Source organism: Lynx rufus, unplaced genomic scaffold (assembly GCF_022079265.1).
Source record: "Lynx rufus isolate CCGP_SWC_20201006 ecotype Redwood Valley unplaced genomic scaffold, mLynRuf1.p SCAF_6, whole genome shotgun sequence".
NCBI lineage: Eukaryota > Metazoa > Chordata > Mammalia > Carnivora > Felidae > Lynx > Lynx rufus.
The window spans coordinates 142217241-142245187 of record NW_025814878.1 but is presented as its reverse complement, the minus strand read 5'-3'; the positions used below and the strand labels follow the sequence as shown (position 1 = coordinate 142245187).

General features: G+C 42.9%; 1 protein-coding gene across 2 annotated transcripts in view; it reads right to left on the bottom strand.

Moving 5' to 3' along the window:
- Window positions 1–27947, bottom strand: part of CARMIL1 (capping protein regulator and myosin 1 linker 1) — a 311314-nt gene that overhangs the window by 68416 nt on the left and 214951 nt on the right. For both annotated transcript variants that reach the window (XM_047103122.1, XM_047103121.1), the window contains exons 24-28: window positions 24932–25030; window positions 17062–17190; window positions 16246–16377; window positions 5462–5637; window positions 2253–2340 (exon numbers count right to left, since the gene is read on the bottom strand). In XM_047103122.1, coding sequence (XP_046959078.1) covers window positions 2253–2340; window positions 5462–5637; window positions 16246–16377; window positions 17062–17190; window positions 24932–25030 — 624 coding nt within the window. The remainder of the gene's footprint in view (window positions 1–2252; window positions 2341–5461; window positions 5638–16245; window positions 16378–17061; window positions 17191–24931; window positions 25031–27947) is intronic.

Genomic DNA, 27947 nt, shown 5'->3' with positions numbered 1-27947 from the left:
TCTTTTAGATACTATTTCTTGGGGCGCCTGGGTGGCGCAGTCGGTTAAGCGTCCGACTTCAGCCAGGTCACGATCTCGCGGTCCGTGAGTTCGAGCCCCGCGTCGGGCTCTGGGCTGATGGCTCGGAGCCTGGAGCCTGTTTCCGATTCTGTGTCTCCCTCTCTCTCTGCCCCTCCCCCGTTCATGCCCTGTCTCTCTCTGTCCCAAAAATAAATAAAAACGTTGAAAAAAAATTTTTAGATACTATTTCTTTCACACAGCAGTTAAGCTCTCTTCTTATAATCTAAATTAGCAGAGTATTAAAATACAGCTCAATACAAAAGAACACCCACACAATTCTTTTTTAAACTGTAAAAAGAAAATGTCAATATTTTCCGAGTAAATGCTTCAAAGAAAGACAAATTAAAAAAAAAAAGTGAAAAATTCCACCTTTCAGTGTGGGTGCTCGCATACGGTCATGTTGACACAATATCAAGTGGGCATTTTGAGACCGTCCCTACAGCTGTGGGTTATAAACTGTTTCTGTAAAGGACGCTCCATAGATTTTTTTTTGCTTTTGCTTATTTAAGAAAGAAAAAGTCTTGGGGTGTCTGGGTGGCTCAGCTGGTTAAGTGACCGCCTCTTGATTTGGGCTCAGGTCACGATCTCACTGTTTGTGGGGTCGGGCCCCGTGTTGGGCTCTGTGCTGAGAGAGCCCAGCCTACTTGGGATTCTCTCTCTCCCTCTCCCTCTTTCTCTGCCCATTCCTACTGCATGCACACTCTCTTTCTCTCTCTCTCTCAAAATAAATAAACTTAAAAAAAAAAAGAAAGAAAGAAAAAGTCTGGTTTGGGGACTCTAAACAATGACTGTGCCATAAACTAGAAACTAGTGCTTCCTAAATCCTCTGTGGTGATGAACCAGTTTTTTGTATTTCCAATTTGCCACAAACCAGCTTACTGATAAAAAAAACAATAAAAATAAAACAGTGGGGCGTCTGGGTGGTTCAGTTAAGCATCTGACTTCAACTCAGGTCACGATCTCACGGCTCGTGAGTTCGAGCCCCGCGTCGGGCTCTGTGCTGACAGCTCGGAGCCTGGAGCCTGCTTCAGATTCTGTGTCTCCCTCTCTCTCTGTCCCCCCTCCACTCATGTTGTCTCTCTCTCTCAAAAATAAATAAACATTAAAAGAAAATTAAAAAACAATAAAACATTAGAAAAATAACATGTTTGCGTATTATGGCCATTTCAAATTGCTCTAGAAGTTTCTCCATGTTTCCTCGTGGTTGAACCTCGTCAGGGACTGGTGCCCATTGGTTGGTGGGCCAGCTCTAGTCCACATCACCGCTGGAGATGTCTGTTCTACCTTCCATTTTTAGAGGACAGCCTTATGCCTTTTTCTGAAATGAGTTTTTCAAAATATTCACATTGTCTGCCTTGCAGAGAAGAAGCGGTTACCGTTGCCGTTCCTGTGGCGTTCTCTGGTGTCACCAACAATTCAATGCCCTAAGACTGGGTATCTCCAGCCTGCACAGTTAACCTGAAACGCTTCACTGGGGAAATGTCAGAACTCACTTCAGAGATCCGCACCGCATCACGTTGCTATTGTGTTTGAGACACAAGATGTAACAGTAACAAAACCTTCATCTGTGCCTCAGAGGACTTCCTGAAGTTCAAAACACCTGAAGGTGCTGATGTATTTTTTATACGCACCGATATTGGAAGTAAAGTCTTCTACCTTGGTAAAACCAGTCTCTAGATAAAGAAAATTGATTTCTTTACCTCAGTTATATCCAAGAGGCCTGGCTGGACGCTCAGCGGCTATCAATCCCTAGAATGTGTCCATTTCACTCTTGCCTTTCTTTGGTCTCCAAACATTTCATTTCCCTGGCCTCATGTTTTCAAGAATATTCCATTCTCAAATTATCACATCAGAGACCAACAAAATAAGCACACAAAGATGAAATAATGTAAAATATCTTTAGATCCCATTCTCTGCATTATTTCCTAACAAAACCCTTGACCTGCATTATAAGCAGATGACAAAATTTCTGGATACCATCACTTCTGCTTCTCTCCCTGCCATGCCTTCTGGAGAAATTCTAGCATGCTCTAGAATGTCTGGAAGAAACGTAGGAGCAAAGGTAGGGTCTTGGCCCACAGGGCTGTGAAGGAGTAAAACGCAGAAAGGAAGCCATATCCCCAAACTGGAGCCTGCCCTGCATCATGGCAGACGACAACGGAAGTCCCACTCAAGATGTCCATGGCACTCACCAGTTTATGATGGCAGTGTGAGAGCGCATCCAGAATTTCGTCCACAATCCGATCAGACAGGAAGGAGGCCACTGTCAACTTCACCTCACTGTGTGGACATCAAAAGCACACGGTAGCATTTTCATCTGTGCGAGGGGAAAACATCACCCACCCCGACGCTCTGTTGGTAAGGCCAACTGTGATTCTGTTTCCGTCTTTGGAAACAGGATGTAAGGAGGTGTGAACGGGGCCAAGGATTCCCAAAAATAAGCCTTAAACACTGCCATAAACACACAGGTAACAGACTTTCTTTACCAATTTCAACCTGCCTCTGTAATTTCAAAACTCAAGATTTAGTGGGAGAAATGGAAAACATCTGGATCAAGACAAACTTAATGGGAACCATGTGCCATGTGGCAAGGAACAATTCATCCATTGACATAAATGCAAACAAACCCGGGCTGGAGTAAATTAAGAAAGTCTGATTGTTGAACTCTGGTTATTACTTTATTTATTTTTTTTTTCCTCTTTGAGATCTCGATTTTATTTTATTTTATTTTATTTTATTTTATTTTATTTTATTTTATTTATATTATTTTATTTTATTTTATTTATATTATTTTATTTTATTTTATTTATATGATTTTATTTTATTTTATTTTATTTTATTTTATTTTATTTTATTTTATTTTATTTTATTTAAATTCACATCAGTTAACATCCGGTGTAGTATTGGTCTCAGGAGTAGAACTTGGGGATTCCTCACTTACATATAATACCCAGTGCTCATCCCAACAGGTGCCCCCCTCAATGCCCATCCCCCCGTTAGCCCATCCCCGCCCCCCTCCAGCAACCCTCAGTTTGTTCTCTGTATTGAAGAGTCTCTTATGGTTTGCCTCCCTCTCTGTTTCTGCCTTAGTTTTGTTATTACTTTAATATGCCTTTCCCCCACCTTGAAAAAAAACTTTTTGCCAACCAAATGGTACCACATTGAACTGCTTTTGCCTTCAAACTATTATAAACTCACTGTTCTCTTGCCTTTGATGAACAGAAGTTACCATAATGTTCAGTTTTAGTGTCTCTTGCCTGACCTTACGCAGGAGTCCAGACAACAGAAAGTAACACACTAGTTAATTTTAGAGTTTTCACTGATAAATCGGCCACCAAGCTGTCAGTCGGATAGCTGGTACTTTAGTCAGAATTTTACCTATGTGGTATTCCCAAGAATTCAAACTCCATTACTGTGTCTTCAGCCTGACTAGTCCTACCTAAATGCACATACGCACAAATGTACATAAATGCACAATACATTTCAAGGTGAATGTGCTGAAGAGATACATACCCACACTCCCACATCGACTCATGAGTTCCATCTGCTCTTGAAGTCAAGAATTGTAAAGTTTTGACAGCAGGGAAAGGAGTTATCAAAATAAAATTATTTAATCACAAAGCTAAGGTTGAAAGTATATTTGTGTAACAGGGAAAAACCTTTCTAACCTAAAGGCAGTAATTGGCACTGGGAGTTTTCTGCCAAGGAAGATTTCGGATGGCAGGGTGGGAAAACGGAGGCACTAACTCTTTGATGCCTCCATTAAAAATTTTCCTAGGCTGAAGATAAAAGGATGGTTCATTAATTCCTGTCTCCGAAACAAGGTCCCAGTAGCTACTTGGTTTATCTAATACTTTATTATTCCCCAGAGGCGTCCACTGACAAAATTCACCTGGGTCTCATTAAAAATACAGATTACTGGGTCCCACCCAAACCTCTGGAGGAGGAGCTGGGGGGCTGGGAATCTCATTATAACAAGCATTTCCTCTCCTTTTTTCAGCCATGTTTGGAAAATTTACTCCCTCATAAAACTATAGAATCAGTAGTCTATCTCCGGTTCTCTCCACCCCACCCTGAACTGGGGAGGGGTGGTTTATCTGTCTCGAGTTGTAGCACCAAAAATGATCCTTTAAATACAATGCACTTAAAAAAAAAAAAGTCTCAGGATGGTTCTATCATTTTGTTACTGGATATTATACTTCCTTATTGGACTTCCAAACTGCAAACTTTGTAGGGGGAATGATTCCACTTAAGCCCCATTGCACAGATGTACCTGAATGTCTACACAGAGGTGTGGATGTGCAATTTTAATCCCACCAGTGCTCAGGGCGATACGTTATAAAAAGCCAGGCAGGGACTTAATGAACACAGAGGCGAGTCCCTGATGTAAAGCGTTCTATACTGCTGTTCACTTTTCAGAATCTGCTCCTTTTCAAAAGAAGTGACCATATTTGACAGAATTTGGTGCAATAAAGGCATCAGAGTACGGTCCATTGGCAGTTCAACCCATTATGGCGGAAGAATGGCGGCCAATACATTTTTTCCTTCTTCGTACATAAGGGGCCTCAACAAAAATCCCAAAACTCTAGGTTCAAGAAATATGAAAGCATATCTCGTAAGGGCTAGCTAGAGTTGATAAAATCACTAATCTGCGGGGTCCTGTAAATCCTCTACATGTCTTTTCATTTCTCAGTTCCTTCAAACTGTATCATTCAGCTGAGTCGGCACTAGAATCTTTTATTTTTAGAAACCCCAACACACACACGGCTGCGTCTTAGACCCGAGACTGTCCCATTACTGCAAAAATCCTCGACCCTCGAAGTCCCAAGATCAAGCTTCAGTATCTAGATTGTGTAACATTTTTGGCTTCTTTTAATTCTTTTTCTCAAAGGCTGTCATTCAGTTACGCATCATTCACTATGTGTTGACACAACTCCTAATTCTTCAGAGGAGAGCTGGGGTTTTTTAAATTTTTTAAATTTTTAATTTTTTTTTTGCTACATCTAAATACTCTTATCAATAAGAAACGGTTAAAATGGAAAAAACGGGGAAGTTCAAATATTGCTGAACCTGGATTTGGTTTCTAGTCCACTGATTCCCCAACTGAGACACAACGAGAACTCGTGGGGCATCACTCAGACTGGGAACCACCTGAGTTTCTACGTGAAATAAAACCCTTAAAAAGAGCAGTTAGCTGTATGCTCTTTAGTAACGCACGCGTTCTTGTGGGAATGTGTAAACCTACGCATTTGTGCACAGCTCTATTTATATACAGTCGGCGCCTATCAGACATGCCTCACGCGTTATAGACGGAGACGGCCAACAGTAACGGTCTTCGCGGCTGCTCCCGCGGCATTCACGGAAACCACAGAGCCTCGGTTTATTAACATCGTAAACCTACCTAATTTTGTTAAGGATGTCAATTCCAGACTGCTCCAACAGGACATTTTTAACAAAGGTACGTGGGATGGAGATCTTTTCAGTGCTGGCATGAATCAAGTCTTGTCGGATGTGGGCTTTCTTCATCACGTTGGGACACAGATCCTCGGCAGCGTCGACCATGGACTCGAGCAGCACCTGCAGTGTGGCACGAGCGCAGGGGAGAGGTGATGGCGGGGCACAGGACGCACCTGCCATAAGGCTGAAAAGTGGTTATAGCATGACGCTGAGCCCTTGGACGGCGGGGCCCAAGAGGGAGCGCGGAGCACGATTAAGGATTCTGAGCCGCCCCGGGGTGACCTGTGACCGTTGATGAGCACTGGTCTCAGGTAATCACTTTAAATACCTGGCAGGCCGGCATCGGAAGTGGCCGGCTGTGCCAGGTGCACTTGATGCCAGGCATTCGTGAAAAGATGTCAAAGGACACACGTCGAGCCTTTACTCGCCACCTTACCACACCAGCTAGTTCCCCCTGCTGCTAGAAAATAAAGCAACAGATGCCCTTTGACTATATCGAACTTGACCTCTTGCGTGATTTTGTAAATCACAGAAACCCCAAATCAGGGCGAACCATTCAAGAGCTCTATCAAAACATCAGTAGCAAAAAAAAAAAAAAAAAAAAGAATTCCACAGATTTATTCTTTTAAAAGAAAAGTTTTAGTGCTGAGTCAAACTGTAATTGTTACAACAACAAGGAACAACATGGATGACGGACACAAACATTTACGGGGCACTTTACAAACAACACTCAAAACATGCTTAAGGAGCACTCTAGAGTTTGGCAAATCTTTCTCCACATTTTATCCTCCTGACATCTGTGACGATGGGGGGCGGGGCAGGGGTTCACACGATCACCATTTTGTAGTTGAAGAATGTGAGCTAGAGAAAGTTAAATAACTTGCCTGACATGGACAAGACGGCTTGTAGTGTGTGAAAATGGCACCAGTATTCGTGTCAGACCTAAATCTGAACTGTCGCTGAGTGATACCGGGCTGTTATGGCTTTCCTAATCTTACTTGGCTCGTGTATAAAATGGCAAATAAAAAAGTCCTTGCCTCCCAAGATCATTGAAGATAAAAGGACATTACACACGTAAAGTACGTAGTATAATGCCCAGCGTGCAGTGAAAGTTTCGTCAGGGTGCCTGTGTGGCTCACTCGGTTGAGCTCAGGTCACGATCTTGTGGTCTGTGAGTTCGAGCCCCACATTGGGCTCTGTGCTGACAGCTCAGAGCCTAGAGCCTGCTTCGGATTCCGTGTCTCCCTCTCTCTCTGCCCCTCCCCTGCTCACACTCTGTCTCTGCCTCAAAAATAAATATTAAAAAAAGTTTTTTAAAACGTTAGTCTAGGGGCGCCTGGGTGGCGCAGTCGGTTAAGCGTCCGACTTCAGCCAGGTCACGATCTCGCGGTCCGGGAGTTCGAGCCCCGCGTCGGGCTCTGGGCTGATGGCTCAGAGCCTGGAGCCTGTTTCCGATTCTGTGTCTCCCTCTCTCTCTGCCCCTCCCCCGTTCATGCTCTGTCTCTCTCTGTCCCAAAAATAAATAAACATTGAAAAAAAAAAATTAAAAAAAAAAAAGTTAGTCTATCACAGATCATATTATGAATCTGTTTCCACAGATACTACTTTTAACGATAAGATCTCAGTTTCTGGAAGCCAGCGTGATGCCATTACTATTCTGGTGTGAACAAGGACAAAGTGGCATTATCCTGGACGGATGGGTACAGGCTCTGTCCGCTCACATATTCACATCCAAGCCCAATCCCACTAGTGACATCTCTCGTTCTGCTGCAGGCTGGGAAGTAGAACGGCAGGATCTTGTGAAACACAGAGCGGGGGGGAAAGGCAGCCACCTGAGAAGTTTCCAAAAGCAACTCCTATTTTGACAGCACTCTGGCCCTATTATAACTCTAATTACTGGTTTTGCACATTACTCTGAGAAAGCTACAAGCAATGCAAATAAGATCGTGTAAGACAGATTATTTTCCTCGTTGGCATGAAAAGAAACACACTCCGGTCCAGACTGCACAGCAGTCCAGCCCTTCCGATAAGAATCTATACTCCTCCACATTCAGCTTAGTTCAAGCATTACCTCTTTGAGGTGACCTTCTTGATCGTACTGTCTTTATGGCCTTTACACCCCAAGCTGTGTTTCATGACATTCTTTGGTAACACCTAGCGTCTGGTGGGGATCTCAGAAATTAAATGCGTCATAAAATGGTCAAGAATGCAGTAACTTTTAGCCACTTGGGTGTGAAAGAACCCCTTTGAGAATCTGATGAACACTCAACTCAGAATAGTATAAAATTTTGCGTGTAACTTTAGAAGTCCATGGAGAGTTAGAGGCACCAGACTCCAGACGTACAACTTGCACCTGACGGCAACTGCGAACTCCTACCCTTTATCGTCAGGACCTAGCACACCTCTTGGGACATCTCTAAAAACATAAAGTGTTACAAGCCCAGGGACTCACCAAATGTGGGTACTGAACAGTGCATCTTTTCTCGGCTAGTCTTCTCTCTCTCTGTTGCATTGGTTTGTCTACCTCTGCTCACTGTCCTAATTATGATACGTCCTAATATATTGTTAAGCAAGACTACCAACCATCTTGCTCTTCGTAAGCATCTGAGCTATTTCGAGCACTGCTTTTCCATATACTCAGAATTAGCTTTGTCAAGGTCTGTTAAAAATCTGTTGGAATTTCCACTGAATTGTGTCCAAGAATAGATGAGTTTTGGAAAAACTGGCATCATGGGATCCCGTCTCTTCTACTCAGAAACACGACACACATTTTACTGTTTTAGACTTTCTTTTAATGGTTATTCATTTTTTTAAAGATTTTTTGAATGTTTATTTTAGAGAGAAAGAGAGCACGCACAAGATGTGGAGGGGCGGAGAGAGACAGGGACAGAGGATCCAAAGTGGGCTCTGTGCTGACTGCAAATGGCAGTATCTCATTCCTTTTTTGTTGTCAAGTAATATTCCACTGTGTGTGTGTGTGTGTGTGTGTGTGTGTGTGTGTGTGTGTCCATTCATCTACTGTTGGACAATGGGCTACTTCCGTATCTCGGCTATCGTACATAATGCTGCAATAAACATACAGGTGGATACATCTTTTCGAATTTGTGTTTCTCTTTTCTTTGGGTAAATACTCAGTATTGGAATTATTGGATCATATGGTAATCCCATTTTTCATTTTTGAGGAGCCTTCATACTGTTTTCCACAGTGGCTGTACCAGTTTGCATTCTCCACATCCTCACCAATACATACTTCTGGTCTTCTTGATTTTAGCCACTGTGTCAGGATATCTCCTTGTAGGTTTGATTTGCATTTCCCTGATGATTAGTGATGTTGAACATCTTTTCATATGTCTGTTGGCCATTTGTCTGTCTTCTTTGAAAAAAATGTCTATTCAGGTCCTTTGCCTATTTTAATTGGATTATTTGGGGAGGGGTTTGGTATTGGTATTGACTTGTAGACAAGTTCCTTACATATTTTGAAATACTAACCCCTTATCAGCTATATCATTTAAAAATATCTTTTCTTATTCAGTAAACTGCCTTTTTGTTTTGTTGGTGGTTTCCTTTGCTGTGCAAAAGCTTTTTATTTTGGTGTAAACCCCAGAATTTAATTTTGGTTTTGTTTTTCTTGCCTGAGGAAACCTATTTAGAAAAATGTTTCTTTGGCTGATCAAAGAAATTACTGCCTATGCTTCCTTGTAAGAGTTTTATGGTTTCAGGTCTCACATTTAGGTCTTTAATCACATTTTCAGTTGATTTTTTATGGTGTAATCAAATGGTCCAGTTTCATTCTTCTGCATGAAGCTCTCCAGTTTTCTCAGCACTATTTGTGGAAGAGACTGCTTCCCTATTGTACATTCTTGCCTCCACTGTTGTAGATTAATTGACCATACAAGCTTGGGTTCACTTCTGAGCTCTCTATCCGGTTCCACTGATCTATGTGTCTATTTTTGTGTCGGTACCATACTGTTTTGATCACTACAAATTTGTAATATATCTTGAAATCTGGAATTGTGATACTCCTGGCTTTGTTCTTCTTTCTGAAGGCTGCTTTGGCTATCTGGGGTCTTTTGAGGTTCCATACAAATTTTAGTATTATTTGGTCTAGCTCTGTGAAAAATATAGTTGGCATTTTTGTGGGGACTGCATTAAATTTGTAAGTTGCTTTGGGTACTATGGACATGTTAACAATATTGATTCTTCCAATCCATGAGCATGGGATATCTTTCCATTTGTCCGTGTCATCCAATATTCTCTATTATTACTTTTTAAAATTACTTGATCAATTACTGGTAGTCGTATTCAGAGTTTTCTACTGCAATGAATTTGTTGATTTCTTTTCGTAATTTGTTTTTATATACACGAAGCCCTAGGACTAGATGCATACACATTTGAAATTATGTGTTTCTGGTAAACTGGATCATCCAATGACCTATTTTATTTCCAGTGAGGCCTCTTCTATTGTATCACTAGGTTTGGGTGGGAGCATTCCCCTGGTGTGGAGCTGAACCTTGTACCGCAGAATGGTTAGGTTCATTGTCACCTGGCTAAGCCAGTGGCTGTGAGAACCCCAAATAATCTCAAACACTTCCTAATGACCTTCGAGGCAGGCAGCGAAACCCCTGGTTTAGTGTCTCGGCTTCAGTTGTTATATGAGAAATCGTAACATGGATATTTTACTTCCTGTCTGAAGCAGCACTGACCAATGGACCTTCCTGAGATGATCAGTGCCGTCCAGTAAGGGAGCCACTAGTCACACATGGCTATGGAGCATTTCAAACATGGCGAGTGCAACTGAGAAACTGAATTCTAAGTTTTTAAAAGTTAATGTTAAATTAAGTTTAAATGACCACATGTGGGTAACAGATAATACACTGGAGAATGTAGGTCTAACACTGATGTCCTAAACCTTTTCCCGAATAAAACTAGGATGCTAGATTGCTCTTCCTCATTCCCTATTGACTTAAATACTGGGTTCCAATATTTTATTTATATGTACTCCTAATTTCACAGCACAGACTAGGTATTATACGATAAACTATACACTGTTGTTTATAGTCAATGTTTGTCTTTACCCACATTTGGTATTTTCCCTTATTATTCTTCCTTGCATCTCAGACCCTCTCTCTTTGGAAATGTCTCCTTTGCCCCAAAGTATATTCTTTAGATGTTTATTTAGTGTAGTCTAGTTACAGTAAGCTATTTCAGCTTTTGTTTCGATGCAAATGCTTTCATTTCATCCTTATTCTTAAAAATTAGGTGTGTTGGATATAGAATTCTTGGTTTACACTATGTGTTCTATATGTTCTCTCGGGAGCATGAAGATATTCTTTCATCATCTTTGGCTTCCACTGACTACTGATTTGAGAGCTGTCTTATCAGTCCTAATACTGGTCTTTTTAAAGCGAAGATGGCTTTGCCACCCTGTGGCTCCTTGCAGTATCTTTTCTTTGCTCTCAATGTTTTTCACTTTTCGTTATGTGATTGTAGACGCGGATTTGCTCTTATCTGACATGGGTTATCGCTGGACTCCCTGAACTGAAAGACTCTGGTCTTTCAACAATCCCTGAAATTCTCAGCTACCACCTCTTCAGTTGTTCCTTTTACTGTTCTCTCTTCCCTTCTGGAGATATAAATTAGATATAAACTTCCTCACTCCTTACAGTCTCCATTTTGTTAGACCATGTTACGCTACCTTCAGACAATTTGCAGTAAGTGACCCTGTATTTGAAATGCGATAATCAGATTTCACTTTGCATGTATCTCCCCAATGACAGTTATGAGGGTCTCTTATTTCTTAACTATAAAAACAACTAACACTACTCTGAAATTCTGCACAGTATTTGTAAAATAAATTGGGTGAATAGCCTTACCATGGCGGCTATACTCCCATATTCTTGCAGTGGGCCAAAGACTTGCTGTAATTCACTACCAGCCAATACAATGTCCACACTAAAGGGCCCTGAAATCTTTCTTTTGCTTTAGAAAATAAGTATAGGGAAATAAGAAAACTCAGAGAACTCTTTTAGCCGAACGGAGTTAATACCTGCGAAAATGCCATCGACACCCCTCAGGCCTCATTTCCTTCATAAATCTGAAATTTACCAGTGATGTACTTCACAGGTTACACTGGGAGTGAATAAGAATTTCCAAAGCCAAAACAAGCACTCTGAAATTTAAGACCAGAAGGGAAAAATGAAGGTTTCTTTTATGTTAAAACATTCAAATCCCGTTTATTCATCCACTATTACTGCTCTTACTCTGGGAATCAATGTTAGGATTAAAAAAAGGGAAAACAGGAGGAGAGTTGTTCTTTTAAAATACCTAAAACAGCCTAGTCCAGAGAAAATAGCACCTCGTTTCAAAGGGATTTCTCCAAACTTAATGGCTTTCTTCTCTTCCAGGAAGTCTGCCAGGAAGGCGGCTCACCTGGACATTTCTTTTGCTTTTCTGAAAGGATATTTTTTGAAAGATGGCTCGGAGAGCTAGTGGAACTTATTCTTATCCAATGTTCAAAATGTGTACCGTTGGCCCTGGTGTAGGACAATGCTTAGACACAGGGACACCGCTGACCTGTCTAGAGCACGGAGCTAGGAGCAAGCCCGGGGCACAACCCCAGCCCTACTTGTCCCATTATTTGAAAATTCGCTGCAATAAAAACTTAATTCTACAAAACCATCCATCCATATTAGCTTTTGCTAGTGCAACACATGAATTTGAAAGAGTCTGGCAGATAGAGAAAGGACTTCTTTTAAAAACAAAGTTGATTATTAGTAGTGAAATAAAGAAGGACCACTGTAGTTTAGTAAAAGAGTTAATATGGATTCTGATAAGACACATTTTTCCGACATAATTTTAAGAAAATCAAGACACTGAAAGGCTGTATAAATAGACAAATGGGGATTTTTTTTTAAATAGTGAAACGATGTCCATTTGTCAGTAAACTAGAAGGAAACAGAGAGGAAGTAAACTGCCTGCAGTCTATTGAAAGTAGTCTACTGCACACAGTTAAAAGGAAACTCATGAGCAACTTTTAAGTAAGAGGTCGCGATTGAAGATTTGCTCTGATTCATGCCAGACGTTCCCAAAGGGAAAGGAACTTGCAAGGGGACTGAAGAGTGAAGAAAACAAGCAAGTGGGGAATATAAAACACGGGCCACTGAGGAGCTGGGACCTCAGTGAGAGCAGAGAAAGGCATTCTCTGGCACACGCAAATAAGAAAGCCGTGATGGAGGCCCCCAGTGGGACTGGCCAGCATCAGAAGATGTGGGAAACGCCTATTTACAAAAAAATAGTTTGGGTCCTAAATATATTGCCATTTTTTCAGGCTTTTAAAAATTCAAAAGCTTTCTACTTCAGACCTCTGCCTTCTACTCCCTCCCAAGAATGAGAGGTGAGTCCATGGCAACCGCTCAGTGCACAGAGAAGGAAATGGGACAGAGGGAAGGCAGACGGCTTGTGGTTTCCACCAGTTGAGACAAACACAGTCAGCAGCTGTTCGACAAGGAAGGTCCTGTTGCCGTGTCTGATGTAGATTTAGATGCCAGCCAATTTTTGGCACGTAAGGAGATCTCGCACATACATTAAAGGGAAAAATTAGACAGTAGATACAAATATGCAATGTATAAAAGAAATACAAATGGCTAATAACATTATTTGACTTATACTGCCTACTAAAAAGAATCCAAGGGACAGGGGTGCCTGGGCGGCTCAGTCGGCTAAGCGTCGACTCTTGATCTCGGTTCAGGTCACGATCTCACGGTTTGTGAGTTCGAGCCCCACGTCGGGCTCTCTGCTGATGGCACAGAGCCTGCTTGGGATTCTCTCACTCCCTCTCTCTCTCTGCCCCTCCCCTGATCGTTCTCCCTCAAAATAAATAAACATTTAAAAAAAATCCAAAGGACAAATGAACTTTTTCTAACCCTTTATATTGACGAATATTAAAAGATTACTACACAAATACTGAAAGAGGGTGCAGCAAACACAAGCAGTTGCACATCAAGGTATAAAAGACCACTGGGCCTAGGAGTGGGTCAGCTATCGGCATTGACCCTAACTGGACTAATCAGAAATTAGACAATAAATAGGCTGGCTGTGAGATAACAGAAAATACATACTGGTCTCTGGCCCCAGTTCCTGGCACAGAGCTCCGAAAACCCTTGTAATTTCCTGGATACTAGGAGTGTCTTTTGTTCTAATGGGGTGACGCTGGGTGGGCTTCTGAATGGTTCCGGATGAGGGCTGATCATTGGAAAAGACCGAACCACGATTAGGAGGTAGGAGTTTTCAGCCCTGCTACACATTCTCTTGAGAAGGGAGCATAAAAAATCCAAAAAGTACAGGGCGCCTGGATGGCTCAGTCGGTTAAGCATCTGACTCTTGGTCTTGGCTCCGGTCATGATCTCACAACTTCTGAGTTCGAGCCTTGCGTCTGTGCTGACAGCGCGGAGCCTGCTTGGGATTCTCTCTTTCCCTCTCTCTCTGCTCTCCCTGGCTCACATAGTCTCTCTCTCAAAATAAATTTTAAAAACTTTAAAAAATTTCCGGAAAGTACACGTTCAGAGAACTTCCAGACTGGTGAGCACGTGGAGGCACGGGGCGGGGGGGGAGGGGGGGGTTGGAGGGGTGGCTCTGTGACGAGTTGTGGCAGGTTTATGCCTCCCCACGGACCTGCCCTGGGCCTTTCATCTGAGTGCTCATCTGTACCGTTCATCACATCCTTGAATAGACTGGTAGACATGTTTCCTTGACTTCTATGAGTCACTCTAGCAAATTAATCCCGCCTGAGGGGGGTGATGGGGGAACCTCTGATTTAATTATAGCCAATCGGTCAGAAACACAGGTGACAACCTAGACTTCCTGTTGGCATCTGAATTAGGGGTGAGGAACAGTCTTGTGAGACTGAACTCCTAACCTGTGGGGTCTGAACCTTCTCTGGATAGACAGAGTCAGAACTGAGTTAAGTTGTAGGGCACTCAGTTGGTGTCACAAAGAATTGCTTGGTGGGGGGAAATTCCCACACATCTGGCGACCAGAAGTGTCAGGAGTGAAGCTTTCGGTGTGAAAGTGAAGGACAGACAGGGGGACAGAGGTTTCTGAATGCACTGGTACATCCATGTCATGAGATACTGTGTCGCCATTAAAATGATGGTGATTATTCACTTTCCTTGAATTGTATTCATGACCTTGTACCGAATATAAAAAGTATTCTGGCATAATCATGTAGATGTAAAATTGTGCGTATAGACCTAGAGTGTTTAGAAAATTCACTAAAACATGAAGAAGGACGCCACTCTGGGATCTCAAGTGGTTTTTACTCTCATTTCTTTTACACGTATTAGTACTGTTTCAACGTTTCACAGACTGAGTTTCCTTTCGTAAGTAAGAAATAAATAAACAACAAAGATAGCATCCTTACATATCTTATCCTTCGTGGAGGACAAAACATTAGCTAACAAATGATCTGGCAGGACTCTACCAACCAGCCAGTGGTCCTTTTCCCGCCCCTTTGTCTCTATTCAGAATGGATTCAAAATAACCACGTTAAAAAAATTAAATAAAGACAACACACAAACAAGAGCCTCTCTACGTCATTCGCACAGGGAGACAACAGAGGCTTAAACTCCTAAATAATCCACATTTTCTTCCTCATTAAGTTAATTTACAAGCATAGTAATTAGCCTGTTGTGAAATTATTACTGGGTCCCACATCAAACCCCTATGAACCATAGCAATTTTGTTCTCAGAAGAAACCAAATAATTATAGGAATGCAGACACGGTTTTGTAAGGCATCCTTGAGCAGGCAGATTAGAAAAGATGAAAACTGTTTGAAGGTAACATTTCTCTGTGTAGCTGTTTTTTGAAGCTACCTTAAGAAAAATCTAGTCTTGGGGCACCTGGGTGACTCAGTCGGTTAGGCGTCCGACTTCGGCTCAGGTCACGATCTCACAGTTTGTGAGTTCGAGCCCCGCGTCGGGCTCTGTGCTGACGGCTCGGAGCCTGGAGCCTGCTTCGGATTCTGTGTCTCCCTCTCTCTCTGCCCCTCCCCTGCTCGTGCTCTCTCTCTCTCTCTCTCTCTCTCTCAAAAAAAAAAAAAAAAAAAAAACACTAAAAAAAACTGTAAAAAGAAAAAAGAAAAATCTAGTCTTTGGTTACTCTACTCCCTTACATTTCAGAGGCTTTTTTCAGCTGGGGAGCCTGGGGACAAGTCTCTGCCACTTTGGGTGCCTTGTGACTTCATCTAAATCCCTATCTTTGTCTTCTAACCGGCTTCTTATAAGGGCTGTTACCTCCTCGCCTAGCGGGAGTCTCCAAAGCAGCAGCACGTAGGCACTGTAAACAGAGCTCCCATCCTCCTTCCTGTTCTCTAAGTCAAATGTAGTCACACAAGTTATTTTGTCCCCAAAGCAGTCTTCTCTTTCTGCCTCGTACGCAGAAATCCATCGTTCCCTTATCAGTGGTGATGGTAAAGTACATTTAGAGGTTTACCACCAAAAGTAAAATGGCATTCTCTAGGTTTCACTTGATCTCGTGATGTAAGAAGTTATTCCAAAACTTAGAAACGAAGCTAGAAAAGCACAGCATTCGCTCTCTACCACATGCACGTGTGGGCAGGTGCACGCGCACACACGCGGACACACAGATCTAGAAAACGTCAGTAGCTGTGGCATGAAATACGTAGCGAGGCCACAACGATTTCATTTTCCAAAATAACAGAAACCACAAACCTTTAGTTGTTCATCTACCACTCTCGTGACTTCTCCAGCCATTGATTCCAGGGCCTCTTGAATTGGACCGGATAACGAGCCACCGGCCCCCGCCCAAGATGCACCACCAACATGGTATAAGTTTGGTAACAACTGTAATAAAAGTACAAATCACCTCTCTGTAATTAAATAAGCACCAAAGTCATTGCAGAGTTAGTAAAAAAAGGATGAAGAAATATTATTAGAGATTATGTATTCTTGATCAAAGGCTCTTTAATACAGATTTAGAAACAGGGGTCCAGCTTTGAGACCATAACAGTACGTTAGCTCTGTGCCCCTTGATGTCCTCATCTGGGGTACGAATGTCCAAGGACTTCCTACTCCTAACACTCCGTGATCGTGTGAGTCCAAGGGCAGAGCCAGGACAGGGCCCCAGGTTTTCTGACCCCATTAGTCAAGTCACACTTGGGGAACCAAATTCTACTTAGAAAGAAGCTTTCTTTAAGGTGCCAGAGGGGAGTTTCACGCGATCAGCTTGGAAGCAGAATGACTGAAGAAGGAGTTGTTCCTCATTTAAACGACAACCCTACCGCCCATTTATTCAGGGCTTGATTGCACTTTTTATCCTACTCAACTTTTTATTCTGTGTGTCGATGGCCGGTGATTCCGGTGAATCACAGAGAGGAAGCAAAGCTGAACTCCGTTCACTCTGCCCTTGTTAATAACCTCGAAATCGGGTAGAAAGATTAACAAAAGGTGGAACTGGTTTCTAAAATCGAAATTAAAACAAACCTTTTTATTACACAAGTTTCTCACGTAGCCTGACGTGCTACTCACCGTTTTAGAATTCTTGGCATCACGCATGAGCCTTTCTGCTGATTTTAAATCTTCCTGGACGGCGTCTCCCGCACAGTTTCGTAACGAGTTGAGATGGTCCTGTACTTTCACACATATTCTGTCAATCATCTGCTCCATGCGGTCAAAATGGCAGCCGGCACCCAAGTCAGCACAGCCGGTGTTACGACGGAAGGAAACACAGAACGAATGAGCGGAACATTCGAGGAGGCAGCCTCCGGCCACTTATTCATTTATCTGTTCACATAAGGAGCCTTTGGCAACATTAACGCCGGTACAACATCTCAGGGACTGGAGTCCCTTTTCCTGCCTCGGGAAATGCAACATGTAGAACAAAAGTGCATCCTTCTGGATGATTCAGAATGTCATGGGTACTCGGTGACATTTAGCTAGGCAGTAACTCTCCTTCATTAACTTTTATTAAGCACCCTCTGTGTCAGACATAGTGCTAGGTACTTAGGAAACAGAGAAACAGAGTGTGCAATTTGGAGACGGTTGAAATGACTGCAAAACGGTGCCCAGGGCCAGCTGGTCTCCATGTTACAGAATCACAACATCGCTGGAAATGAACATTTTTAAAGCTAATTCAATTCTATCAGGTACTTTTCCATATAAATTAAAAGCACCCCTCCCCCGAAAAAGCCAAGTTGAGGGTTTATTATATTAACATAGGCGACGATGAAGTTAATAATGTTTAGTTTCTATTCCATTGAAGCCTCTCTCCCAGGTTAACTGCATCTGAGCTATTTTCAGTTACTCTGTGGACTTCAACATGAAACCCAAAGGGAGGTGATAGATCACTAGTGCGGACAAAAAATACTACAGAAGGGTAAGGTTATGTCCGTTCGTATTTGTATTTATAGAGGAAGCATGAAGAGAGCTAAGAATTCTAAAGAAAGAGATAAACAGCGTGGTCTGCAAAGTTCCTTCAGCATTTTGATCAGAACTGCAGGCTATTTCGTGTCCTTACAAAAGAATTAATTCTCCCAGAGACCTAACATATCCAGAGTCTCATCCCATCTGGTAATTCATTTGGCAGAGGTGACAATCTAGCATTATTTTGATTTAAATTCCTGCTTGCTCTATTTTCAATGATCTCCTGTAACAACTATAGGAAGCCAACGTCGGCTCTCCTTCCCCCATAAATTCTGCCATAATAAAAACTTCACTGCGCTGCTCAGAAGACTTAAGGTCTGATTACATCTCGCCCGCCTTCCTCTTCTAGAAAGTCAGCTTCGTGACATCTACCCCATCTTCCTTTCTGGTGTATTATGAAGACAACCAGTAAAATAACACCACTCAAAGCAGCTACTCCCTTGACAAAGGGTCACTAATGTCAGCATTAATGTACATTCAGAAGAGCTCCCATTACTATACAACGTACCGAGGTTACAGAAGGGAGGTATCTGGAACTCCCCACAGGAAAAAGCGGTTCTATGAATAATGCTTCTAACGAAAATCTAAGCTGCAGGCAGCGATATCTTCACTTTCTGCATTTTCACGATGCCCTGCAGAGAACTATTTATTTTTCAAAATCTTCTTAATTGATGTAAATTCTAACTCTTCCAACTGTTGTATTGATCTGTGCTTCCCGAGGCAAAGAAGGTCATCTATAATTCATACCTTCCCGAGAAGGAATACTTAATTTCACAAGACAAACCACATACTAAAAACGGAAGTGATATATGTCTGAGGCCACCCAAGACTAATTCAAGAGGCATGTGGATGAGGCACTACAAAGGTGGTCGTCCTTACTGATCAGGAGACCAGAGAAACTTCTGGAAGGTATGCCATCAGGCAGTCGCCAAGGAGACAAGCTTCCAGTGAACCCAACACACCACGGTCTTTAAGTGGAACTTTAAAAATTACGTCCAAAGGCAACATGAAAACTTAGTTCCATTCAAATAAGACACAAAACCTCACAAGTCTCAAAGAGTCCTCTGAACACATCCGCGCTAAAGTTTGGAACAAACAGCCCAGTAGATCGCATCCAGATGCTTTACAACCAAAGAGTTCAAGCCCCCGAAAAGTTAACCTACAGAAGATGACACAGAATGATTACACGGAGAGCAAATTTAGAATCAAGGATTTTGACTACCAGTTCAAATTCAAGTGCCTAAGGTACGCAAATGTGAAAAAGAATAGAGACTAGAAGCTGAAAAACGATCATCCCTTGGGTTGGCCCATCAAAGGCCTCATGGATGGCGGCACCGAGGCTCTTATCTTAACCACCCCAGTGCTCCTCTCTTCTCAAGCAGCCAGGGAAAGCTGTGGACCACCGCCATTTGAGAAGCTCACTTCCTTCTCAGGAAATGGATTCCGTCATTCGTGGACACGGTCTCCTTTATTTTGAGTCCCAATCCGCCTTCCCGTGTCCTTCCTACACGCCCCGTGCCTTGCCCTGGAGAACACCCTGAACGATCATCACACACTCTCTTCCATGGGACTGTCGTGCATATGTTTCAACACAGCTATCTTTTCTTCCCTAATCTGGTTGTCTTCAGGCTTCACATTCCTGGTTCCTCGTGCCATTCTACTACGGTGACAGTTTTACAGTCCCCAACCCTCTGCCCATGCCCGGCCCCTTGTCTGAATTTTCGCTTCCATTTACACACTCATGAAATACACACGCTCAGCAGAATAAACTATGACACGGGAGGAGGGGCCTCCTTCCTTACTATAGAAAGTATTCTTTAATGTAGCACAAGTCACCTTGGCTCGTCTGGCAGCTGAATCATACCATGAACTCATATTTCTGGTAACTATTCAGGCTTTTTCAGATATACTGGGCTGTAGAACCCAAGTTCAGGACTTAGAACTATTAGTAATAAATGCTATCTTTGACTGCTTTCCACTTGTTACAAGTGTTCTCAGTTCCAGCAAATACTGTATTTGCAGAAAATCCTATCCCCCTCCGTGTTAATTTCTTTATTCAATTTAAGAGAAACACACTGAACACCTAAAACAGAAAGAGATGCAGTCCTGAATGAGATGCGTCTTTTGCCAGCAAGCAGCTTAAAAGTCTGGAAGTGGAAAAATATTCACAAGTAACAGGAACACAAGACACAAAGGGCTACGTACAAGGGCACCCACACTCTGTTCACGCCCAGAAGTTTCACTTCCTACAGTAGTGCCTGCCACGTGACAGACCGTAAATACGTATCCAGTGAGCGGAGGAAGGATACAAAGTTGTGCAAGGTTTGAGCCGAGGGAGGGATCGCATCTAGTTGAGGTCGAAGGTGGCTTCTCAACTGGGTCCTGAAAGATGTGCACAGATTGAGAAAGCAGAAAGGAATTTTAAGCAAAGGACAAAACAAGCAACGGCACATCCAGATACCTGTGTCCTGCTTAGGAACAGAGGCACTCTACTGGGGGACATGAGACTAGAAAGTCGATAGGCAAGATAGTGCGAGACTCAGGCACAGGCTAAGGAGACCGAACACAGCGTACAAGGCAGGGGGCATCTCTGTCCCCTCCTCCTCCCACAACTGTGAACGTGCAAAAATCCTCGCCCGTAACGCTCTTCGGGACTCAGCTTCCCTGCCTGAGGCACAGGACACGGGCTGTAGACCGCAGAGGGTGGACGCACCGGTTCTCACAGTCCTTGCAAAAGAAGAGGCAGGCGTGAGCCGATAAAATACCCAAGAGCTGCCAATGGAATTGGAAAGGAAAGAACAGCCGGGCAGACGCGTGGGCACAGCGACCACTGGGTCGGTTCGTCAAAGGAGACGGCCAAGATGACCCCAAGGGTGGTATCCTCAGTGAATGGTGATGCCACTGAGATAAATGATAAAATCAAGAGTTCCAAGGGACACGTTTCATCTCAGTGACCCTGTATCTCAGAGATGCCACTCAAGTGGATGAAAAGACACGACTTTCTGGAAAGAAACAGGGAGAGACCCGGGAGTCCTCCACAGATGAGAGCATTAGAACGGTAAGAGCGGATGAAAGAGCTAAAGGAAATGAGCACTAAGTACAGAACGCAGACAAAGGACTGCATTTGGAAGATGAAAGGGTAAAGAGTCTTGTAGAAAGGAGACAGATAAGAACCAAGAGAGGCAGAAAGATACACCAAACAGCACGCTGTCAATGAACCGGGCGGCGAGTCTTAGGAAATATGAGGCAGCCAACAGTGACAACGATCATTGTGACACTAAGAATCACGGCAGCAAAATACGTGAACGGTTCACTGCTGGGGAGCCAAGTACTTCGCAAGCTTTGTCTCAGTGAATTCTCTCACCACCTTCAGAATGGTCTCCCCATTTCACAGATGAAGAAAACAAGGCTGAAACAGGTTTAAGTACCTAACATCAGTTCACACCCACAGGGAAAGCAGACGCTGTCCTTAAATCCGGGTGGTCTACACTATCCTGCCTCCTCTCGTCAACGGATGAAGAGGGAGAAAAAGCTCGGGGACTCGGTGACCGAGACCCCTGAGAGGGTCATTTCAGTACACAGATGGGGACACATGTGGAAAGGTTACAAAGGGACATAGCAGGAAAGGAGTCCAGAAAGGAAGTATAAAAACCGTACAGGAGAGGCCGGAAGAGACTGTTTTGAGTAAATGGCTGTAGGCGAGAGAACTGCCCTCCCCCCTTTTTTCCAACGGTCAGAAAACTTTAAGAGTGAGAAGAGCTGAGTTTTGGCAATCTACCGGTAATTCTGGGCCTGTTTTTATAAATAAAGTTTTATTGGAAGAGCCACCGCATTCACGGTCGTCCTGCTCCCCCACAGCAGAGTTGAGTAGATGCAGGGAGACCTTCCAGGCTGCAAGGCCGAAAATATTAACTATTTGATTTCTTTTTTTTACAAAAAAGGTCTGCTGAGTCCTGATGAAGAGAGTTTATGAGGAGGAAAAGAAGAGATTGCAAGCAGAGGTGGGGTGAGGTGTCGTAGGGGTCTTTCCTAAACAAAGAAAGACCGGAGCAGTTATGAGATGCCATGGTTTCATGACAACATTTTAATCCCTTCCGTGTCACCCGGGAATGATGACTGGCCACGCGGCCGGCAGGGACATTCGTCACAGAGGGTCTATTCTTTCTGTATTCAGACCTCTGGAAACTTGGAGAAGACGTTTCAACAGGAAGGAGGTCAATCTCTCCTCAAGTGACCGAAACGATGATCATGTCTCAAAATGTGCTAATCATAATGTCCTAAGAAATCCCCAGAGAGAAAAGGTGGCAATACACCTACAACATAATGACTCAAATAATTCAGACCGATGCCACGCACACAGAATTAAACATCTGCATGACGCCTCCCGTGTACAATTTCCTCTAGGTTGAGAAGACAAAACTTACTTTTCAGAATCAGCATTAAAGGCTGCTGCAGTCATTTTTTTGGATGGGCAAAATCCCCTGTGAATGACGGGGAGGTCGGAAGGATATTGTAGTAAGGAAAGCCTGCGTTAAGACAGCTCATAAAGGAACTCAAGGCAAAGGTTCAACGTAAGATTTTAGTGCTCTCGTCGCTTTTAATATTCACCACTAAAACCAGGAAGGAACGGTAAACCATAAAGTACTAAGCTAATATTAGTCCCTTGCAGGAAAAAAAAATTCGATTTTTAAGGCATGGGTAAAGGCAAATTATTGTTTCCTTTCTCAAAACTCCACCAATATTCATAATCACTATTTTTCTTTTTTTTCAACACTCATCGTTTTACTTTTTCTTATACCAAGAATGTAGGTTTACTGTAAAGGTTTCAAAGAACACTGTGATGTAAGAGAATAAAACTCACCTAATCACACTCCCTGAGAACACATGAACATTCTGGTGAACATGCTTTCATAGACCTCTAAGCAGACCTAAGCAATCTTCCCTATAATTCTACCTACTTGGAATATTATACACGATGCTTTTATTATGGACACTTTGCTTTCATTCTCTTTTAAGAGAAAGCAACAGCAAAAAATTAAAATGACAGCTGCTCTCTCTAAAAATAAATAAACTTTTAAAAAAATTAAAAAAAAAAACAAAAACACGGGCGCCTGGGTGACTCTGTCGGTTAACCATCCAACTCTTGGTTTCGGCTCAGGTCATGATCTCACAGTTTCATGAGTTCAAGCCCCGTGCCGGGCTCTGCATTGACGTCACGGAGCCTGCTTGGGATTCTGTGCCTCTGTCTCTCTGTCTGCCCCTCTCCCCACTTGCACTGTCTCTCTCTCAAAATAAATAAACTTAAAAAAAATTTTTTAAATGACATTTGCACAAGGTAAGAAAATAGTGCAAACCATTAAAAAAATGGTCTCAAACAACCAACTTTGCCTGTCAGCCCCTCTCACCTGCCCAGACACTTTTGGAAACCTGCTGCTTCTTAAACTCTTCTGGTGGCTTCCATTTTTAATTTAAACAGTAGACTTACATTGGTATTTTCCTAATTATTTTATTTAAACTCCAATAGAGTTAACTCTATTTGTATTTTTGATTTAAGAAGGACAGATGGGGCAGCTGGGTGGCTCGGACGGGTAAGCGTCCGACTTCAGTTCAGGTCATGATCTCACAGTCTGTGGGTTTGAGACCCACGTCGGGCTCTGTGCTGACAGCTCGGAGCCTGGAGCCTGCTTCGGATTCTGTGTCTCCCCCCTCTCTGCCCCTCCCCAACTCATGCTCTGTCTCCCTCTCTCCCAAAAACAAACATCAAAAACAATTAAAACAACAAAAAGAATGATAGAAAAGAGGCTGATTCCATGAAATAAAAACTAAAATTTCAGCCTACCTACATTCCAACCCAACTTTCTCTCTCTCCAATTCCCAATTTTAGTTAGTATCAGTACTTTTACATTAAGATTTACAACATTCACGTTTCTTTTTAAAAAAAAAATTTAATGTCTATTTATTTTTGAGAGAGAGAGACACAGAGCGCAAGCCCCGACGCTGGGCTCGAACCCAGACACCACAAGATCATGACTAGAGCTGACGTCGGACGCTCAACCAACCAAGCCACCCAGGCGCCCCCAGCATTCACATTTCTTAACGTAACAGTACTTAGGCTTTCCCTTCTTGTCTGGGTTGATGTTAAAATTTTGAACCTGCTAAAATGCACTTACAGAATTATGGAATCATCGAATACAAAGAGAAAGAAATGTAATCCTGTCTTTTAACCCTGCAGCTCCAAGTGGAGTGTCCAAAGTGGCAATTTTTCAAAGCTTTCCCTCAGCTTTTGTGACTTTAGGGATTTCATTTCTGCTGCAGTTTCCTCCTTATACCTCATCTTGCGCGCTCTTATTTTTATTGTTATGCTGGAGAATTTCCTCAACGAACTTTTTTTTTTTTTTTTTTTTTAGGGAATACTGGGGGTAAAATTTCTGAGTCCATGTCCAAATACATTTTAATTCTGTCCTCAAAGCTGTTCGACAGAACGGCTAGGTGTAGAGTTCATGGTCCAAAATAAATCCCCCTCTGAACTTTGATGACGTCACCTCATTTGCTTCTAGTAATTGGGATGGACACTAAGAAATGGTTCTAGTTCCCTTGTAAGACAGCCTTTTGAGTCTCTCTGGCACCTGTTTGTTTGTTTTTTTTTATGTATTTATTTTGAGAGAGAGACAGACAGACAGAGCAGGCGAGTGGGGAAGGGGCAGAGAGAGAGGGAGAGACAGAATCCCAAGAGGAAATCCAAAATACACCTTACTGACAAAAGGCATAAAATCATCAGTGATTAAAAGTGCATTTCTAGCACTGGAATCAGCCTACATTTTCCTCCCTCTGTATCTTCCCCTACACTCCACTTCAGTTTGTCATTTTCAGAAACCAGCTCTCACTGTCCCACTGGGGATGACTCCAGCGACAGAAATCCTGTGCCCCCCGCTGAATGTCTGTCACGGGCGAGTAGGAGAAACCGGTGTCCTCTTACCTGCTGCGTGGTGCTGGTGACAATGCCCTGCTGAAGGCGGTAGGCCTGCTCTTGAAGGTATTTCCTGGTCTCGTGATTCCGGAGCAGATAGTTTTCTATCTGAAAATCAAGCACACGCACCTCTCAAGAACACGTGTGGACTCAGCAGACAGAGACGTTACAAGCGAAACAGCCCAGGTGCTGAACTTGAAACCAAAGCACGGATTCCCAGTGCCGCCTGTGCCTTGACCCCAGACACAACACAGGACACGGGAAACTGGCTGTGCCTTCTCGGTGTCTGAGTTCGAAATGTAACTTGCAGCGAATGGGAGTGTTTTCACGTGACTCGGTAGCCGACAGAGATCGGCAAGGGTTTCGGCGCTCACACGGTTCGAGGCCCCATCCGGTGACTCCCTGCTTTCTCGCACACAATCACGGTCTCTCCCTCACGAGTCTTTAACCACTCAACAGTTCCAAAGCTACAGAAATAACCCCACGGTGTGTGGATGGTACCCACCGAACCTCTCAGCCTTTATGTGGCAGAACCCGCCGGCACTGAGAAAACTATTTTCAAGGAAGAAAAGGAGAAAATAGGCACAAGTTTGAAGGATACAGGCTGGCACAACTCAAAGACATACACCGGTTTCATCAGTCCATGGGGTTTTCATATTATCTCAAAAAAGAGACTGATTTTAGCACAAGTTGAGAAAATAAGAAAATGAATTTCCACAGAAGAGAAGAACCCTTGAAGCCGCTTGACCAGCTGTGTTTTGATACACAATCGCCTGTTAAAAATTCAAACATACAAACGATAACTAGACTGAAATGAAGTGTTTAAGAACAACACGCAGAGTTGAACAAGAACTACAGGGACCGAGGGACACCTCTGAAGATGTCTGTAAAGAATGATGGGAGATGGGTAATCGCACCATCTGGGTTTTTTTTCACAGTTGTTGTTTTCGTGTGTTTTTAATAACAACGCTTAGCCATTTGGCTTTTAATTTGTCACTGTAGTTCTCTGGTTAAGAACTTGTAACAACTGTGAGGCTCTCAGTATTATTACACTTTCATTTTAATTTTCCATATGCTTAAATGACTACTACTTAATACCAATTAGGGACAATTAAAATACAGACTATAATTACTATCACCCCTGGAAACCATAAAGCAGAACAAAATGTACCTTTCTACTAAACATAAATGAAGGAATTATAAAAACGAAAAGATCCCTGAAATGAAACATCATGAAAGTGACACATTAAGACCATGACATTTTATTACATTAATTTTCTCTTGCTGCTTCCCAAAGAGTCATCTCTTTCCAAGGTGACATGATCATCGATGGCAAATGTTTCTGCTAAAAAACAAGATTCTTGGCTGAAGTATGACAGGCACACACGCTGCCACCCAGCTTTGGACGCTTTTGCTTTGTTATTTATTCTTTTACACGTGGCCTTGTGAAGCGCTGGCCGGGGGCCGGTTGTGGGAACAGCTTGTTTATTTAGGAGGCTCAGCTCGCGCACAAGCCGTGCACCCAAGGCTGCCCCATGTGTTTCCAGGGCCTTCCCTAGGGTCACCAATGGTGCTGCACAGACTAAGCTTGAAGGGAATTTTGTTTCAGAAAAAATAATATTCAAAGCTCATTTCCAAAAGCCAGTACAAGGAGAAGGAAGAGTAACACTGTTTCAGTCACTTCAATATCAACCACACACACATCGCCACTGAGAGTATTTGCCATCTTGGATTAGCAGGGCAAACCTTCCTTCTCTGAGACGTTCTAGACCGAGGACAGAGAACCCGCCTCCCAGAGGCTGAGGACAGAGGGCCTGACTGAGGTCAAGTGGGGGGGGCGGGGGAGGGGTAGGGTCCAAAGTGTCATTATCGTGTTTGCCAGTCCCCCTGGGCAGCAGTGACCCGGAAGACCGTCTACAGCCTACTGATGCCTCATCTCACTGCTGAAAACAGCTGAAAATAGCAGCGACACAAAAGGCGAAAAGACCTGTATTCAATGTAGCAATCTTACAGTAAAACAAAAAACCCAAACCCAACTTCGAAAGATTGAGTTCCAGGATCACAATATTGTTCTTTAGCAGAGTAAAATTAAAGAGCATATTTCTTCTAGGGGACAGACTTCTGTTACAATGAAAACTTGAATATATAAGAGTATAGTAAGCATTATAGGGGAAAAAAATGATAAATACCGATTTGTCTTTTAAGAAAACACACAATTGTTTATTTTTTTAGTGTTTATTTTTGAGACAGAGAGAGAACATGCGCGCACAAGCGGGGAAGGGGCAGGAGGGGGAGACAGAGGATCTGAAGGGGGCTCTGTGCTGACAGCAGCGAGCCCGATGTGAGGCTTGAATTCACGAACTGTGAGATCATTACCCAAACCACAGCCAGATGCTCATTCGTCTGAGCCACCGAGGCGCCCCAAAGTCCACTTTCTTCTTGTTTGCATGATGTCTGACCCAAGTCTGATACAGCATTGATCCTTATTTCTCAATACGTGAGGTGTTTTTCTACTCTATCTGGCTTCTTTCAAGATCGTCTCTTTGTCTGTGGTTTTTTTGCAGTTTAAACGTGACATGCCCGTAAGTAGATTTTTTTGGTATTTATCCTCCTTGGTGTTCTCTGAGATTCCTTGATCTGTGGTTTGGTGCCGATCACTGATGTTGGAAAATTCTCGGCCATTATTACTTCCATGATTTCTTCTGTTCCCTTGTCTTCTTCTTCCTCTAGCAGTCCCCTTCTACGGATGTAACTGTCCCATGGTTCGGGAATATTCTGGTCTGGTGTTTCCCCCCCATTCCTTTTTTCTCTCTGCTTTTCAGTTTGGCCAAGTTTCTACATATCTTTAGGCTCCATGATTCTTTCCTTAGCTGTGTCCTGTCCACTAATGAGCTCGTAGAAGGCATTTTTCATTTCTGTTAGAGTGTTTTTGATCTCTAGTTATTTCCTTTTCGTTTTTTTCTTACAGTCCCTATCTCTCTGCCTACTCTTTCCATTATAGCCGTCAACATGCTAGTCAGTTATT